Here is a 15479-nt window from a genome sequence, read left to right as displayed (position 1 = left end):
ATTAGAACACTCCCTAACATCATACACAAAAATAAACTCAAAATGGATTAAAGACCTAAATGTAAAACCAGACACTATAAAACTCTCAGAGGAAAACACAGGAAGAACACTCTTTGACATAAGTCACAGCAAGATCTTTTTTGACCCACCTCCTAGAGTAATGAAAATAAAAACAAAACTAACCAAATTGGACCTAATTAAACTTAAAAGCTTTTGCACAGCAAAAGAAACCATAAACAAGATGAAAAGACAACCCTCAGAATGGGAGAAAATATTTGCAAATGAAACAATGGACAAAGGATTAATCTCCAAAATATACAAACAGCTCATGGAGCTCAATATCAAAAAAACAAACAATCCAATTAAAAAATGGGCAGAACACCTAAATAGACATTTCACCAAATAAGACATACAGATGGTCAAGAGGCACATAAAAAGATGCTCAACATCACTAATTATTAGAGAAATGCAAATCAAAATTACGAGGTATCACCTCACACCGGTCAGAACGGCCATTATCGAAAAATGTAGAATCAATAAATGCTGGAAACAGTGTGGTGAAAAGGGAACCCTCCTGCACTGCTGGTGGGAATTTAAATTGATATAACCACTATGGAGAACAGTCTGGAAGTTCCTTAAGAAACTAAAAACAGAACTACCATATGACCCAACAATTCCACTACTGGGCATATACCCTGAGAAAACCATAATTCAAAAAAAAGACATGTACCACAATGTTCACTGCAGCATTATTTACAATAGCCAGGACATGGAACCAACCTAAATGTCCACTGACAGATGAATGCGTAAAGATGTGGCACATATATACAATGGAATATTATTCAGCCATAAAAAAAAACCCGAAATTATTTGTAGTGAGGTGGACAGACCTAGAGTCTGTCATACAGAGTGAAGTCAGAAAGAGAAAAACAAATACCATATGCTAACACATATATATGGAATCTAAAAAAGAAAAAAATTGTACTGATAAACCTAGTGGCAGGGCAGGAATAAAGATGTAGACATAGAGAATGGACTTGAGGACACGGGGGTGGAGGGGGAAGCTGGGGCGAAGTGAGAGTGTGGCATGGACATATATACACTATCAAATGTAAAACAAACAGCTAGTGGGAAGCAGCCACATAGCACAGGGAGAACAGCTCGGTGCTTTGTGACCACCTAGAGGGGTGGGATAGGGAGGGTGGGAGGGAGGCTCAAGAGGGAGGGGATATGGGGATATATGTATGCATACACCTGAATTCACTTTGTTGTACAACAGAAACTAACACAGTATTGTGAAGCAATTATACTCCAATAAAGATCTATCAACACATTAAAAAATTAAATAAGCCACAGATATACTGTACAGCACAGAGAATACAGACAATATTTTATAATTATAAATGGAATATAACTCTTAAAAACTGTGAATCAGTGTGTTACACACCTGAAACATATAATATTGTACATCAACTACACTTCAGTAAAAAAATTTTTAATTCAAGAAATATATTTAGGGGCTTCCCTGGTGGCACAGTGGTTGAGAGTCTGCCTGCTAATGCAGGGGACACGGGTTCCAGCCCTGGTCTAGGAAGATCCCACATGCTGCGAGCAACTAGGCCCGTGAGCCACAACTACTGAGCCTGCGCGTCTGGAGCCTGTGCTCTGCAACAAGAGAGGCCGTGATAGCGAGAGGCCCCCGCTTGCCACAACTGGAGAAAGCCCTTGCACAGAAACGAAGACCCAACACAGCCAAAGATAAAAATTAATTGTAAAAATACATATTTATTATTGATTCATTAACACTAGACTCATGGCCAACAGGACCATAACTCATGCCTGGAGGAAGCTTATCTCCGGGAGGCTCATCACAGCCTTCCTGCGCTCAGGGATATGGTCAGTACCCAGCTCTGTGCTGGGGGACATGTTAAAACAGTGAAATTACCCACAAAAATGCAAAAAACGTGGCACTGAGTAGACTGAAAAGGACCCTTGCGTCCGCCTGAGAGCTGAGACAAAAAGGCAGAGCGGGCTTCCCTGGTGGCGCAGTGGCTAAGAATCCGCCTGCCAATGCAGGGGACACGGGTCCAAGCCCTGGTCCGGGAAGATCCCACATGCCGTGGAGCAACTAAGCCCATGTGCCACAACTACTGAGCCTGTGCTCTAGAGCCTGCGAGCCACAACTACTGAGCCCGCGTGCCACACTACTGAAGCCCACGCACCTAGAGCCCGTGCTCTACAACAAGAGAAGCCACTGCAATGAGAAGCCCACGCACCGCAATGAAGAGTAGCCCCTGCTCGCCGCAACTAGAGAACGACCGCGTGCAGCAACGCAGCCAAAAATAAATCAATAAATTTTTTAAAAGAGAAGGCAGAGCGTCGCCCCTCTCCACCTCAGCGAGGAACTCACTCGTCAGATGACTCAAACTTTCCACTGCTGTGCGTGCATCCGTATAGGGCTCTGAAAGCACCTCAAGCATTGATTTTCGGGTTACAAACAAGTTTTAGTGAGCGGGTGAATTTGCAAATACAGAATCCATGAATAACGAGGATCCGCTGTATCTGTCTCTACACGATGCTGGCTGTGCTAGTCCCGAAACTGCTGGATTTCATAAAGCTTCAAGGGGCTATAGACCAAAGGCAGGGGTATGGGGGGAGACCCCCAGAACATCTAGAGTACCTCCAGTTGTTTGGCTTGGTAGCTCTGATGACAGATAAGTAGGACCACCACATCTGGCCCCACAGGGGACCGAGTGCCCCTCCCAATTCCCAACTCAATAAGGCCAATGACAGTCCTTGGCTTTGAGCCCTGGAGCAGCTCCTTGTGCCTCTACTGTTTGAGCCAAGCACTGGCCACCAGGGCAGGGAATTCTCATTGGCCACCCAACACGCCTCCTTCTAAAGGTTCCTCAAGGGTTTCCTTCAGCAGGGCAGACAGGCCAGTATCTGCGACCTGGAACCGATTTCCTACCCAAGGACGTGGCTTTGAAGGGTTCAGGGAAATCCCAGACTTGTACGTACAATTTCACAGGTATGAGCTCATCTGCATCCTTCACGCTGATCATGCCTAACTCCCGTCAGCTCCTCAAAGGGACCACAGCCAGCACCGGGTTAAGAACACAGGTTAACACGGGGCGGCGACCAGGTGCTCCTGGCACCACCACCGGCAGGAATCGTTGAGCCTCGCCTGGGTCATTCAGTGATCCCACCCAAACCAACGACGTGAGCTCCCGCCACCCCCCACCCAGGGGTCCACGCGAGGCTATGAGGTTACAGGGCAAACGGCAGCATCACCCCACAGGGCCCCAGAGCAGAGAACGCTTTACCAGCCGAAAAACGTGGATGTCTTGGTTTCTGGTCACCAGATGGGCGTTCTTTGCTGTGCATGTCGCTGTCTCCAGCTTGTCCCCCGTCAGCATCCAAACCTGAAATCGCCGCACGGAAGGGGTCCCCTTGGTTAGCGTTTGAGGCTAGCCTGTCGCCTGTGTCAGCCGAGTTTCCAAACACATCGAGCTGAACTTGATACGTTCCATTTACCTCGTTGAGGCCTACAATGTCCCCAGTGAACCACAGGAAAGGCCCCAGTTCAAGGGCTTCAAGACCCTGGGGGTCCACGGCTGGTGGCAGCAAAAGCTGGTGTGGCACTTCTGAAAAACTGGCCACATGCTGCAGCAGACATCGTGAAGCTCACTCGGCCTCTGCCCTGCTAATCCCCGTTCTGGACATTTTTCTTACAGCAATAAATCATCTCAAAGCAGGGGAAGGCTGTATGGATGAGGGGTCACTTCCATGCCCCACAGGAGACACTGATGCGTCACGTTCCGTAGGGTCCTTCTGGGCGGCCGGGTGACCCCGAGCAACCCCAGGGGGCTGAACGCTAACTAACACGCCGACAGTCAACGTGCCGGGTTCTGCCTCGCCTCGTAACTGAGCGCTGCGCGTCTCACTGCCGCGGGCTCAGAGAGGGGAGGTGACTTGCCCAAAGCCACAGAGCTAGCTCCTGCCCCGACCAGGCCCAGAACCCAGGTCTTCAGAGTCTAAACGGATGTGCTTCCTTCCCTGCTGATTCCCCCATTAAACCCTCTGTTCCCTCTGCTCCCAGTGGGGAAGTGGGGTGGGGGCCTTAGAGTCATCGGACAAAGGATATCTTGGCAGCAGGGGAAGCGCAGGAAAGAAAGTAACCACAAAGGTTCCCCGAGGGTCTACCGTCCGGGCACCTGTTACGTGCTGTGCATTGTTCCCTCACAGTAACTTTACGAGGTGGGAAACAGAGGCCCAGGCCTCATCCGTCCTGCTGACATTGCCCCGCTCACGGGCACTCCTGCCAGATGCGGGACCAAGGACTCAGCCCAGAGCTGCTCTGGGCAGAGCAGGCAGCTTAACCTACATATTTTCAGGAGCTTCTAGCCGGTGAGTTGGCTAATCCCTCGCCTGGGTCCGCCGAGGTGGAGCCCACTCCCCAGACGCCCTCTACTGGCGTCTCTGGATTAAACTACTAGATATGTATTTTTTGGCCCCAAACAAAAATGTAAATATGGCAGTTTGTCAGGGCAGGCGGTCACTCTGTTGGGTGGTCATTCAGTTACCCAGACCAAAAGACAGACGGCTGGCTGGCCGGACGCTCAACAAGAATATAACAAACGCCGCAAATGCGCGGGACACAGCTGGTGCTGAGAGCTAAGGAGATGCTTTCGGTCCTGTCTCCACGGAGCCCGGCATGCAGAGGGGAAGCCGGCAGCAAAAGCGCACACACAAGACGTCTTCCACAGCTGTCAGGATGGGAGGGCTACGGGTCACCGTCCGAGCCCGATTCCGTCACTACTTCCATCCTCGGCCCCGCCTCCCCCACCGTCTCTAATTTTCACCCTCCGCTGACGGGGTCACTGGTCTGAGTCTGGAATTCACTGCCACGCGGCAACCTATTTCAGCAGTGGGTCCAGGCAGGCTCACCCTACCTTGATGCCGGCGTTCCTCAGGGTCTCCAGGGTGGGCCTCACGTCCGCCTGGAGCTGGTCCTCCACCCCTGTCAGGCACAGCAGCTCCATCTCCATCTCCAGGCTCTCGATCACTGTGGCCACTTTGAGGGAACGGTCGTGCACACTCAGCTTGGCCTGGACATAGCGGGCCTGGGACACACCAGGGGACACTGTCACCGCTTAGGATGGGGAGGTGCAAGGCGGACCAACTGGCAGTGAGAGCGTCTCATCCCCCCACACAGGGCAGGGACCCCAGCACCTGGGTGAACCTCAAAGGGTGAAACTGAGACCTCCAGCCTCCTTCCCGGTTCATCAGTCCAGACGCTGGAGCCAGACAGACCAGAGCTCCACCCTTTGCTCTACACTCACCTGCTGTGCAACTTCTAGCAGGTCACTTAACTTCTCTGAGCCTCAATTGATTTCCTCCCCGAAGAGGCAATAACAGCCCCAACCTCACTGGGCTTTTACAAGGATTAGTACAACTCAAGATCTCAAAAGACAGTAGGTTCTCCCCACACAGCGTATGCTCTGTAACCAAGAACTCTTGACCACCAGCTTGTCTAAAGATGAAGTCTTACTTCCGAAGACCATCGACCCAACCCTTCTGTTTATCCCCTCTTTACAGTGTTAACAAAGATACAGCTGTCACAAAGCATATGCCTTTAAAACTGAAAGAAAGGTAGAATTTTACCAGGGCTAGAACTCTCGTTAAATAAAACTTTACAAAGAGCTCAAGCACATAAAAGAGACAGACAGACCCAAGCACGGTTTCTCTGGGTGGAGCAGGACAAGGGCCGCAGAAGCCTTTCCCCCAACCTGGTCTCTCTCCCCTTCAGTCATGTGTAAATACATTCATTCAGCTTTGTGCCAGGACTGGGGGTACAACAAGGACCCTCCCCCTCAAGGAACACACAATCCATGGGACGAGATGACAATTAACAAGACATATTTATACTGTAAGCCTTGGCAGTGAAAGTCAATGATCGAGTTCAAATCCAACATTTTTTACAGCTTAAAAAAATTAGGGCTCCAAGAAGGCTTACAACTTCAAATTTGAAGGTTTCATTTCAAATTTTCCAGAAGGTTTACAATGACTATCCTAAGTGTTGGGGTACAAGGGTAAACCAAACTGATGAAGTCTCTGCTCTCAAAAAGATTTTATTCCAGAAAGAAGCTATCAAAAAGAATGTGAAAATACATACATAAACAAAGTCATTACAGCTGGTGATAAATGCAATGAAGAAAGTTCAACAGGGTGACGATGGGGAGTGATGAGGTGGGGCTGCTTTAGATGGGGGATCCAGGAAGACTTCTCAGAGGAGGCGGCATTTGAGCTGAGATCCAAAAGAAGTGAGGGAGGGGGGCCTTGGAGCTCTGTGAGGGAGGAGAGCACTAGGCAGAGAGAAGAACCTGGGGTGCTCAGAAATGACATCAGTCTGGCCAGAGCAGAATGAGGGAAGGGAAGATGGGGAGGTGAGTGGGGCTAAAAAGTGAAAGAAAAGTCACAGAACCACTTACCTCAAAGTCTTGATACTGCTCCTCTGCTAGAGATTTCTTCGCCACCACAAGCACCCGCAGCCCTTCCCGGGCCATGTTTCCACACTGAAAAGCAAACCCCGGTCAGCAGAGAGCCGCACTAAGGGCTCTGTATCCCGGACTCTCTCTGGGGAGGGCTGGAGGCTGAAGTGGACGCCCCTCCCAAGGGGACAGTGCAATGGCAAATCAGAACGCTGCTTTCCCCTAAAGCAGTCTCTCTCAGCAAACCTTCCAAAGGGGTCTCAAAAGTTAAGTCAATGCAGTAAGATCTCAGAGACTCATCGGGATTTCTGGCTCGTTGGAAAAACTGAACCTTTGACAAGAGCACTTTCCCAAGTAACCACAGCCAGTGATACCGAAAGGCGGCTGTTTCCACACGGTCCCACGAAACACAGCGGTCAAGTGAAGAATATTCCTACACGTTCAACGCACGAAGTGTGATGCTGTCAGGAAACACATCCAGGCCTGTTTCATTCACCTGAGTTACCTGCCTGGCCCCTGTCGGCATTTGGGTTTGTTACTCACTAATTGGAAATATGGTATTACTGAACATAAAATGTGAATTCTGCACCTGGAGACGGGAGATGAAACGGAAATGGCCTGATAGACTGGAGAGTTCCTTCCCTCCCTGCTGCGGCCAATTCCCACGCCACAAACTGGGACAAGGCAGCCTGGGACGGGGCCCCACGATGCCCGCCTGCTGGTACCCACACGCTTGTATGTTCACCTGCCCTGAGTGTGCACTGGACCCAGTGCCTTGTTCCTAACAGACAGAATGTGGCAAAGTGAGGGGAGGTCGTTTCCAAGGTCACTTCTCTCTGTTCCACCTCTGTTCCCACGCTTGCTCTCTCGGATGAAGCCAGGACCACCTGTACGCTGCCTTATGGAGAGACACACGTGGCGAGGAACGTGGCTGCCTCCAGCCTAGAGGCAATAAGGAGCTGAGTCCTGCCCATGACCACTAAGTGGGCTGGGAAGTGGGTCCTGCCCCAGCTGAGCCGTCAGATGAGACCCCAGCCTCAGGTGACCCCCTGACCAAAGCCTAAGAGACCCTGAGCTGAGGACCCAGCTAAGCTGCGCCTGGATTGCTGACTCGCAGAAACTGTAAGAAATAACACGCGTCCTCCTAAGCTGCTAAGTTTGGGGGTGATTTGTTACACAGCCCCAGAAAACGCACGCGGGGACCCACCTCACTCTTCCATGCAAGGGACAGACTCCGGGACACGCATCCGAGGCCCCGTGTCCACGCCCCACGCCACGCTCACCTCTTCCTCCAGCCAGTCGTTGTACTGCACGATGCCGGCCATGACGACATCCGCTCCCTTCATGTAAAACGTAATCTCCCCAGTCGATTCGTCCTAGAGGGGGGGCCGGGAGGAATGAACACCCAAGAGAAACGCTTGCGTTCCGCTCCAGTGGCCGCTTCCCACGAGAGATGCTGCACAAAGTGTACTCAGTGGACACCAGTGTTTTCTCACTTGGCCGAAGATGAAAAGTGAGAGGGGACCTTCACTTTGGGGCAAAGGCCACAGAAAACAAGAAAACTCAAAGCATTTGGAAAATCAATAAAGGATGAAAGCAAGATCAAAAGGATCGAAGAACTCTGTTTTTACAGTTATGACTATTCTAAGGGGAACGGACCGGCCCTCACACTGTAAGATAATTTTAAATTTATATGTGGGGCTGCTAGGATTGCCAAAACATGGTCTACCGGAAAGAGTTGGGAAGTAAGATAATTATCGAGATCGGGGTTTCGCAGCCTTGGCACTGTTAATATTGGGGGCTGGAGAATTCTTTGCCGTGAGGGGGCTGGACTCTGCACTGCACCATCTCCTGCGGCATCCCTAGCCCACTAGGTGCCAGCAGCAATCCCCATGGTGACAACCAAAATGTCTCCAGACATTAACAAATGTCCCCTGGGGGACACATTGCCTCAGTTGACAGCTACTGCTCTAGACAACGTGGGACCCTTACATCTACCTGAGGACTTCGCTAGAGAGCAAAGTACCCAGATTTTCAGTTCACACTGACCAGATTTTCTGGGGAGAGGGTGACATCACAGCACAGACATCAGATGCTTAGACCCGGCACCGGCTCCCAGCTGTGTGCACCTGGACAAGCTACTTCTTTTCTCTAGGCCTCAGTTTCCTCCTCTGTAAAATCGGGATCCTAACAACTCTTACCGTATAGCTTGCTGGGGCTTAAACGGGATCATCTACATAGAGCAGGTAGCAAAGGGCCAACATCCACAGAAAATGCTCACCCAGTGTTATTACTCCTGTTGGGGTAACAGTCACTCCTCAAGACCCTCAGTCACACTGTTTGTAGAAAACAAGGTTTAAGCCGGGGGTCTGAATAGGGGTGGTTTTGCCCCCTGGGGACTTCCCACAATGTCTGGACACATATTTGATTGTCTCAACTAGGAGGTGCTACTACCGGCATCTAGTGAGTGGAGACCAAGGACGCTGCTGACCGTCCTACAATGCACAGGGCGGTCCCCGCAACAGAGAATCATCCGGCCCCAAATGTCAATGGTGCTGAGGCCGAGAAACCCTGGCTTTAAGGAATGACGGTGAAATCGTCAATTCTTATCCCATGACCCTTTCCTCACAGACCTGCATCACAGGGAGGCTGGAGGCGATGGAGATGGGCAAGGCTAACCGAGCACGGCCAACACCAACTGTGCCTAAATTCTGCTGCCCCAGGAGGCCCAGAATGCACGCCTGTAAGCTCTTCCTCGAATAGGAAATAAACACCCAAGGCCAAATCAGTGGTGTAGTTTCATCTACTAAAGTAACTTCTGAACGCCTCTGATCACGGACCATCTTTTAGAGCAACATGCTTACTCACAAAAGCACCCACAGGCCACCAACAGGCACCTGCGCTTTAAAAGCATTAGAACTGCGGGCTGCTTCTTTGATGGATTGCATCTATGCTTGCTTGTGACTCGGGCCAAAGATAGCCGTGGGGTCTGAACATGAAAGCATCCGAGGTTTCTTTTTCCTTTCGCCTTCACCCAAATGCTGCTATGGGAAATAACGTCCCCCTCCCCAGCTTCCTCTACTCGAGAAGGGGCTCAAGAGAGAACTCGGACATCTTGTCCAATATAAATACTGTACCGACTGTCTCCTCCCGTTAGTCATTTCCTCCCACCAAGTTCATCTCAAGGTTACTTCGTTCCCATATTATGGCAAGATTACGCTATAAATTTACAGAGATCTGCCGGTTGTGTTGCATTGTTTTGGGGCCTCATCTTTTTCCACTGTGGTCTGACTCTGGCACCTGTTCAAAGGCCTCTTTTATTCAGACAGTGACAAGGGTATGATCTATACCAACGATCTGACTTCAGCACGCCAAGGGGGAAGGGTGAGGGGAGAGCAGTGGAACATCTTGTAACACAACAAAAACAAAACTGGAGGCACAGAGGCAAACACACAAGCCCCAATGAAACCTGCTTCTCTAACCTCACTGACCTTCTCAGAAGAGAGATTCATTCGCACAAAGACCAGACCTTGCTTGGTGAGGGTGAGAAGATGGTGCACAGACCATCCACGAGCTCACACGTGTTTAAGAGGGTTGACAACCCAGGTGAGAACAAAACTATAACTGTCAACAGTCATTAAACCAGGTTGAGAACCATTTTATAACTGGGGGAAAACTTCCTCCCATCAGGTAACTGGGCAGTTACTTTCAAACAATAGACAGAAAAGATGGACACATTAGAACAGAGTTTCTCAGCCCCAGCACGATGAACATTTGGGGCTGGAACATTCTTTGGTATGAGGCTGTCCTGACCTCTACACACTAGATGCCAGTGGCACCACCCTCTGAGCTGTAACAAGCAAAAATGTCCCCAGATGCGTCCCCATGTCCCCTGGGGGCAAGATGGCCCCAGGATGAGAATCACTTGCTGAAAGGAAGACCAGTGAGATTCGTGCTAAGTGGAGAGCTAGCTCCACAGCCCTGGGCACGGATTTGCACCCTGCAAAAACCAAAGACAGAGAGGGAGACAGGCCAGAAGACAAAAATATTGGCAAAATAATAGGCATCACATTAAAGACAGCCTAACAAAGATGGATGTGCACAGATTCACTGTTAGTAGTGAGAGATGGAAAACAACCTAAGTACCCAAGGAAGGAATATTTGATTAAATAACGCTACATCTTTTCAGCAAAACACCATGCACACATAAAAATCATGTTTTAATGATATGAGAACATTTTCACTATACCTATTGTTCAATGGAGGGGGTGGGAGTTTTAGAAAGCTTTAGGTGGAGTCTGAAGCCAATTTTATAAAATTGTGTGCGGCTATTTACATTCATTTATGCTTAGAGAAAAAACTGAAGGGAAATTCCCTGAAAAGGCAAGAGTGGTTGTCTTTGGGTGATGAAAATGCAGATGAATGGTTCTGAGGTCCCCTTCTGTACATGCTTATCTGTTCCGAATGCTGATTTTTTAAAAATATAATCTGGGAAGGGTGGAGTGCTATTGTAAAGTAATGATAGATTTGCCCACCCAACAGTATCCCATACTCCCAGACACAGATCCCGTTCTTGCTGTGGGAAGATACAGGGGTCACGTCTCATAAACTATGACACATGTCTGGGAATGACAGCCCTTTGCAACTAAAGGAAGGGTGACGCACTCAGCCCACTTATTCTAGAACGGCTGATATCGGGACTATTTGATGATGATTCAACCCTCAAGTGACTCCAGCATAGTCCATGGCCCTAGAACTTGGAAAAATAAAGGCTGGAACAAAATAAAAGTAATTCCATAGTAAATAATGACTAATTCCCCAGGAAACACCCACCCACAGGATTCATGTGGCTGCTTCCAGGCCATGGATGTTCTTGACATCAGACATGCACTCAAGATATGGTTTAAAAGCCACGGGGCAGGCTAGGTGCAGACCAGTGGGAAAAGCAGCAGCTGCACGGGAGAAAAAGCCCCCATCCCACTCAAAGACTGCCAAGGATATACGTCTGGTAGAGTCTGAAGAGCACTGGCATCAGGGACATAAAAATCCCTTAAAATGTGTCATTTTCAAGGCACATTCGTACTGTGTGTCACTGGACCATCAGTACTGCAGCTCATGGAGCTGCTTCTAACTTTTACCTGGAGAAACAGCCTCTTCAGTGACTCCCACTTTCCCCACCTCCTGGTGTGTTCACAGCCCTGGGTGATCCAGGCCCACCAAGTGGTGGGCTGAATCCAGGGACCTGCTTCTAATAACAGAATAAGGCAAAAGTGAAGGGCCATGGCTCACGGGCCCAGCCGCTCCATGGCATGTGGGATCCTCCCGGACCGGGGCCCGAACCCGTGTCCCCTGCACCGGCAGGCGGACTCGCAACCACTGCGCCACCACGGAAGCCCTAAATATAAATTTGAGCAAACGAACTCGAACACAAAAGGGTATCTACTGTACAGTTTCCTTTATATAAAGTTCAAAAAGAGACAAAATCAGTCAGTGGTAGAAATGGGACAGTGGTTATATCCTTGTGGGAAGGAAGGATGCAGTAACCAGAAAGGGGTACAAGGGAGCTGCTGGGGTGATGGTGGGAGGATTCTGTTCCTTGGTTGGGATGCGAGTTACACTGTGTTAACTTTGTAAACACTTGAGCTGTACACTCATGAAGTTGGCACTTCTCTCTTTGTATGCTATACTTCAATAAAAGCTTCAAAAAATATAAAAAGAAAATCTGAAATATTAATGCCAAAATGACGATGTTGAGTGATCACAACACTTTTTCCCAATAACTTCTGCAACTGTATGAATGAAAAATCATCGAAAATATCGAATTACAAGGGTATCAAGACTATTCGATGGGAAACAACAGTGTCTGCAGCAAACGGTGCTGGGACAACTCTATATCCACACACAAAAGGATGAAGTTAAAACCCTTAACTCACACCATATATGAAAGTAACTCAAAATGGATCAATGATCTAAAGAGATAAAACTACAAAAACTTTTAAAAGAAAATATAGGGGTAAATTTTCATGACCTTCGGTTTAGCGATGGATTCTCAGATACGACACCAAAGTCAAGAGCAACAGAGGAAAAAAATAAATTGGACTTCATCATAATTAGTAACTTCTGTGCATCAAAAGAATTTTATGAAGAAAGCAAAAAGACAAGCTACAGAATGAAAGAAAATATTTGTATATCATATCTCTGATAAGGGTCTAGTATGCAGACTATATAAAGAACTCTTACAACACAACAATAAAAGTCTACCCATTTAAAAAGTGGGCAAACGACTTGAACAGACATGTCCCCAAGGAAGAATACAAGTGGTTAATAAGAATATGAAAAGATGCTCAACAACATTAGCTATTAGGAAAATGCAAATCAAAACCACAATGAACTACCACTTCACAGCAACTAGGATGGCTACAGTGAAAAAAAAGGGGAAATAACAAGCACTGATGAGGATATGGAGAAACCAGAAACTTCATACACCGCTGGTAGAATGTATTGGGCTGGCCAAGAAGTTCGTTCAGGTCTTTCTGTAAGATGTTACAGAAAGACCTGAACGAACTTTTTGGCCAACCCTATAAATGGTGCAGCATTATGTAGAAAAGTTTGGTGACTCCTCATAAAGTTAAAAGACAGAATTATCCAGCAACCCGGAAACGGACCCAGCGATTCCTCTCCTAGGCAACTACTCCAAAGAACTGAAAACAGATACTCAAATCCTTATACACGAATGTTCATAGCAACACTATTCACAGTAGCCAAAAGGTGGAAACAACCCAAATGTCCACTGATAGATGAATGGATAATCAACATGAAATATTACTCAGTCATAAAAAGGAATGAAGTATGTATATATGCTACAACACAGATGAATCTCTAAAGCATTATAAGTAAAAGGAGCCAGATACAGAAGGTCACATATTGTGTGGTTCCATTTATATGAAATATCCAGAAGAGGTAAATCCTAGAGACAGAAAGGAGACTGGAGGTTTCCAGGGACTATGGGGAAGAAGGTGTGGAGAGCGACCGCTTAAATGGTTCCCAAAGGTTCCCTCTTGCAGTGATGCCAATGTTTCAAAATTTGAGGAAAGTGGTGGAGGCAAGACACTGTGAATGTACTAAACGCCAATGAATTAACACATTTAAATGATTAATTTATGTCATGTGAATGTCACCTCAATGGAAAATAACATTTAATTAAATGAAAGAGTATACAATGAGAAATGTATGATTACCAAGAAATGCTCAATCTACACTCATTAGACCTTTCACTCTGGACGTGGGTTAACCAAAATCTGAGCAGCTATCCGAGATCTGTCCAACTGATGAACTAATTCTCTTTCTTCTGAGGGAATTACATCCTCTTGTTACGTCTGAACGACAGGCAATAATACAATAAAGAAAAGGGTAAGAAAGAATGTCCAGCCACAGGGACATACACAGCATACTTAGGCAGGTTTGTTTGGGTTTTTTTTAACCATTTTAAATCATAAATAAAAGACAACTCACCCTCACGATGATGCCCATGCGTTTGCTTTCGTAGGTGAAAGGGAAGATCTGCAAGATGGTGAAGTTCAGGATCTGGTCACCAGGGGTCCTCAGCTGCATGGAGGACTGGTCACGGCCCACCAGGGTTAAGCCCACACTTTCGGTCCACTGCACCAGGGCCACCTAAATGCGACAAGGGTCGAAGGTCAGATACACAGCCGAGGATCCTGGTTCACAGGTCAAGCAAATGAACATAAAGGTGGACGGGGGAGCAGAGACAGGTGAGGCTGAGCAGGGCCTGCATCCCGGGTGGGGGGGGGGGTCGCGCTGGCCGGTGACAGCCCCGCACCAGCCCCTCTAGGCCTGCGGGGGCTCCGCGCTCACAGCTGCCCTCTCTTTCTGGGCCCTAAAGCAGGCCACGCACCAGAGCTGTGGCAGAGAGAACCGCACAGGCTCAAGGATCAGCACAACCAGAGAGCAGGTCTGGAAGGAGCTGCACCAGGCAAACCAGGAACACGGGGAGGCCGGGAGCACGGGGCCGGGGTGGGGCGCCTCACCTCCTGGCTCCCTGCCACACTCACACACACTCAACCGGAAGGGGATCTACAGCAGCTCTCGACTGGGCAGCTCTGCCCCCAAGGGGTCCATGGCAACGTCTGGGGACAGTTCTGGTTGTCACAACCGAGGAAGGGGTGGATATTTTCTACTGGCATCTTGTGGGTGGAGGCCGGGGATTCTGCTAAACATCCTACAACACACAGGACAGCCCCCGTGACAGAGAATCACCCCACCCCATGTGGCAGGCAGTCGTGGCAGGGAGAACGCTGGTCTGTACAGATGAGGAAACTGAGGCTTGCGGAAGCTCATTAAGTTGCCTGGGGTGATGCCCCGGGGCAACGGCCGGCTAGGCAGGAACCTGGATCTACCTGGTGCACAGCCAAGCCCTCCACCACCCGCTACACTTCCTACGGCCACGGTTCTGTCACCAGCTGGAATCTTCTCACAGCCCGAGCAAGGCCTGCTTCACTTCCAGTCAAAGGCATGGCGGATGCAAATTCCACGACAGGGGCCAGACCAGTGGGAAGTGCGGCAGGCAGGAGCCAGTGCCCCCCTGAAGGAGGCTGCCCCGCGGGAATGTGGACCCAGGGCGGCCAGAGCTTCCAGTTTCTCAAGAAAAACCAGAAATCTGACCTTGTCCCTAAGATCTCTAACTTTCCAATGTAAGCCACTAAGCTGCATGTTTTAAATGCCCATGAAGAAAACAAAACACGTCTACAGATAAATTTGGTCTGGGCTCTTCAGGGAAAGAAGGAAATAGGAGTGGAAAAGGCGGGGACAGAGGCGGGGAGGTTGGGAGGGGAGACCACCAAGCTCTCACCGCCACTGCCACAGGAAGGGGGCCACGCCATGGCAGGTGGGGAGAGACAGGGTTAAGTACAAAGAGCCTACAGCGTACGAACCACAAGGTCATCGTGTTTACTTGTCAGCACGGCC

The 15479-nt window shown here is 48.9% G+C and overlaps 1 protein-coding gene across 2 annotated transcripts in view; it reads right to left on the bottom strand.

Moving 5' to 3' along the window:
• The window catches only part of ATP9A (ATPase phospholipid transporting 9A (putative)), a 132110-nt gene that overhangs the window by 24599 nt on the left and 92032 nt on the right, over window positions 1–15479 (bottom strand). For both annotated transcript variants that reach the window (XM_059038930.2, XM_067013810.1), the window contains exons 15-19: window positions 14007–14168; window positions 7778–7870; window positions 6495–6578; window positions 4956–5126; window positions 3327–3425 (exon numbers count right to left, since the gene is read on the bottom strand). In XM_059038930.2, coding sequence (XP_058894913.2) covers window positions 3327–3425; window positions 4956–5126; window positions 6495–6578; window positions 7778–7870; window positions 14007–14168 — 609 coding nt within the window. The remainder of the gene's footprint in view (window positions 1–3326; window positions 3426–4955; window positions 5127–6494; window positions 6579–7777; window positions 7871–14006; window positions 14169–15479) is intronic.

The sequence above is a fragment of the Kogia breviceps genome, chromosome 14 (genome assembly GCF_026419965.1).
Source record: "Kogia breviceps isolate mKogBre1 chromosome 14, mKogBre1 haplotype 1, whole genome shotgun sequence".
NCBI lineage: Eukaryota > Metazoa > Chordata > Mammalia > Artiodactyla > Physeteridae > Kogia > Kogia breviceps.
The sequence above is the reverse complement of the archived record's forward strand: the minus strand, read 5'-3'. Positions and strand labels throughout refer to the sequence as shown.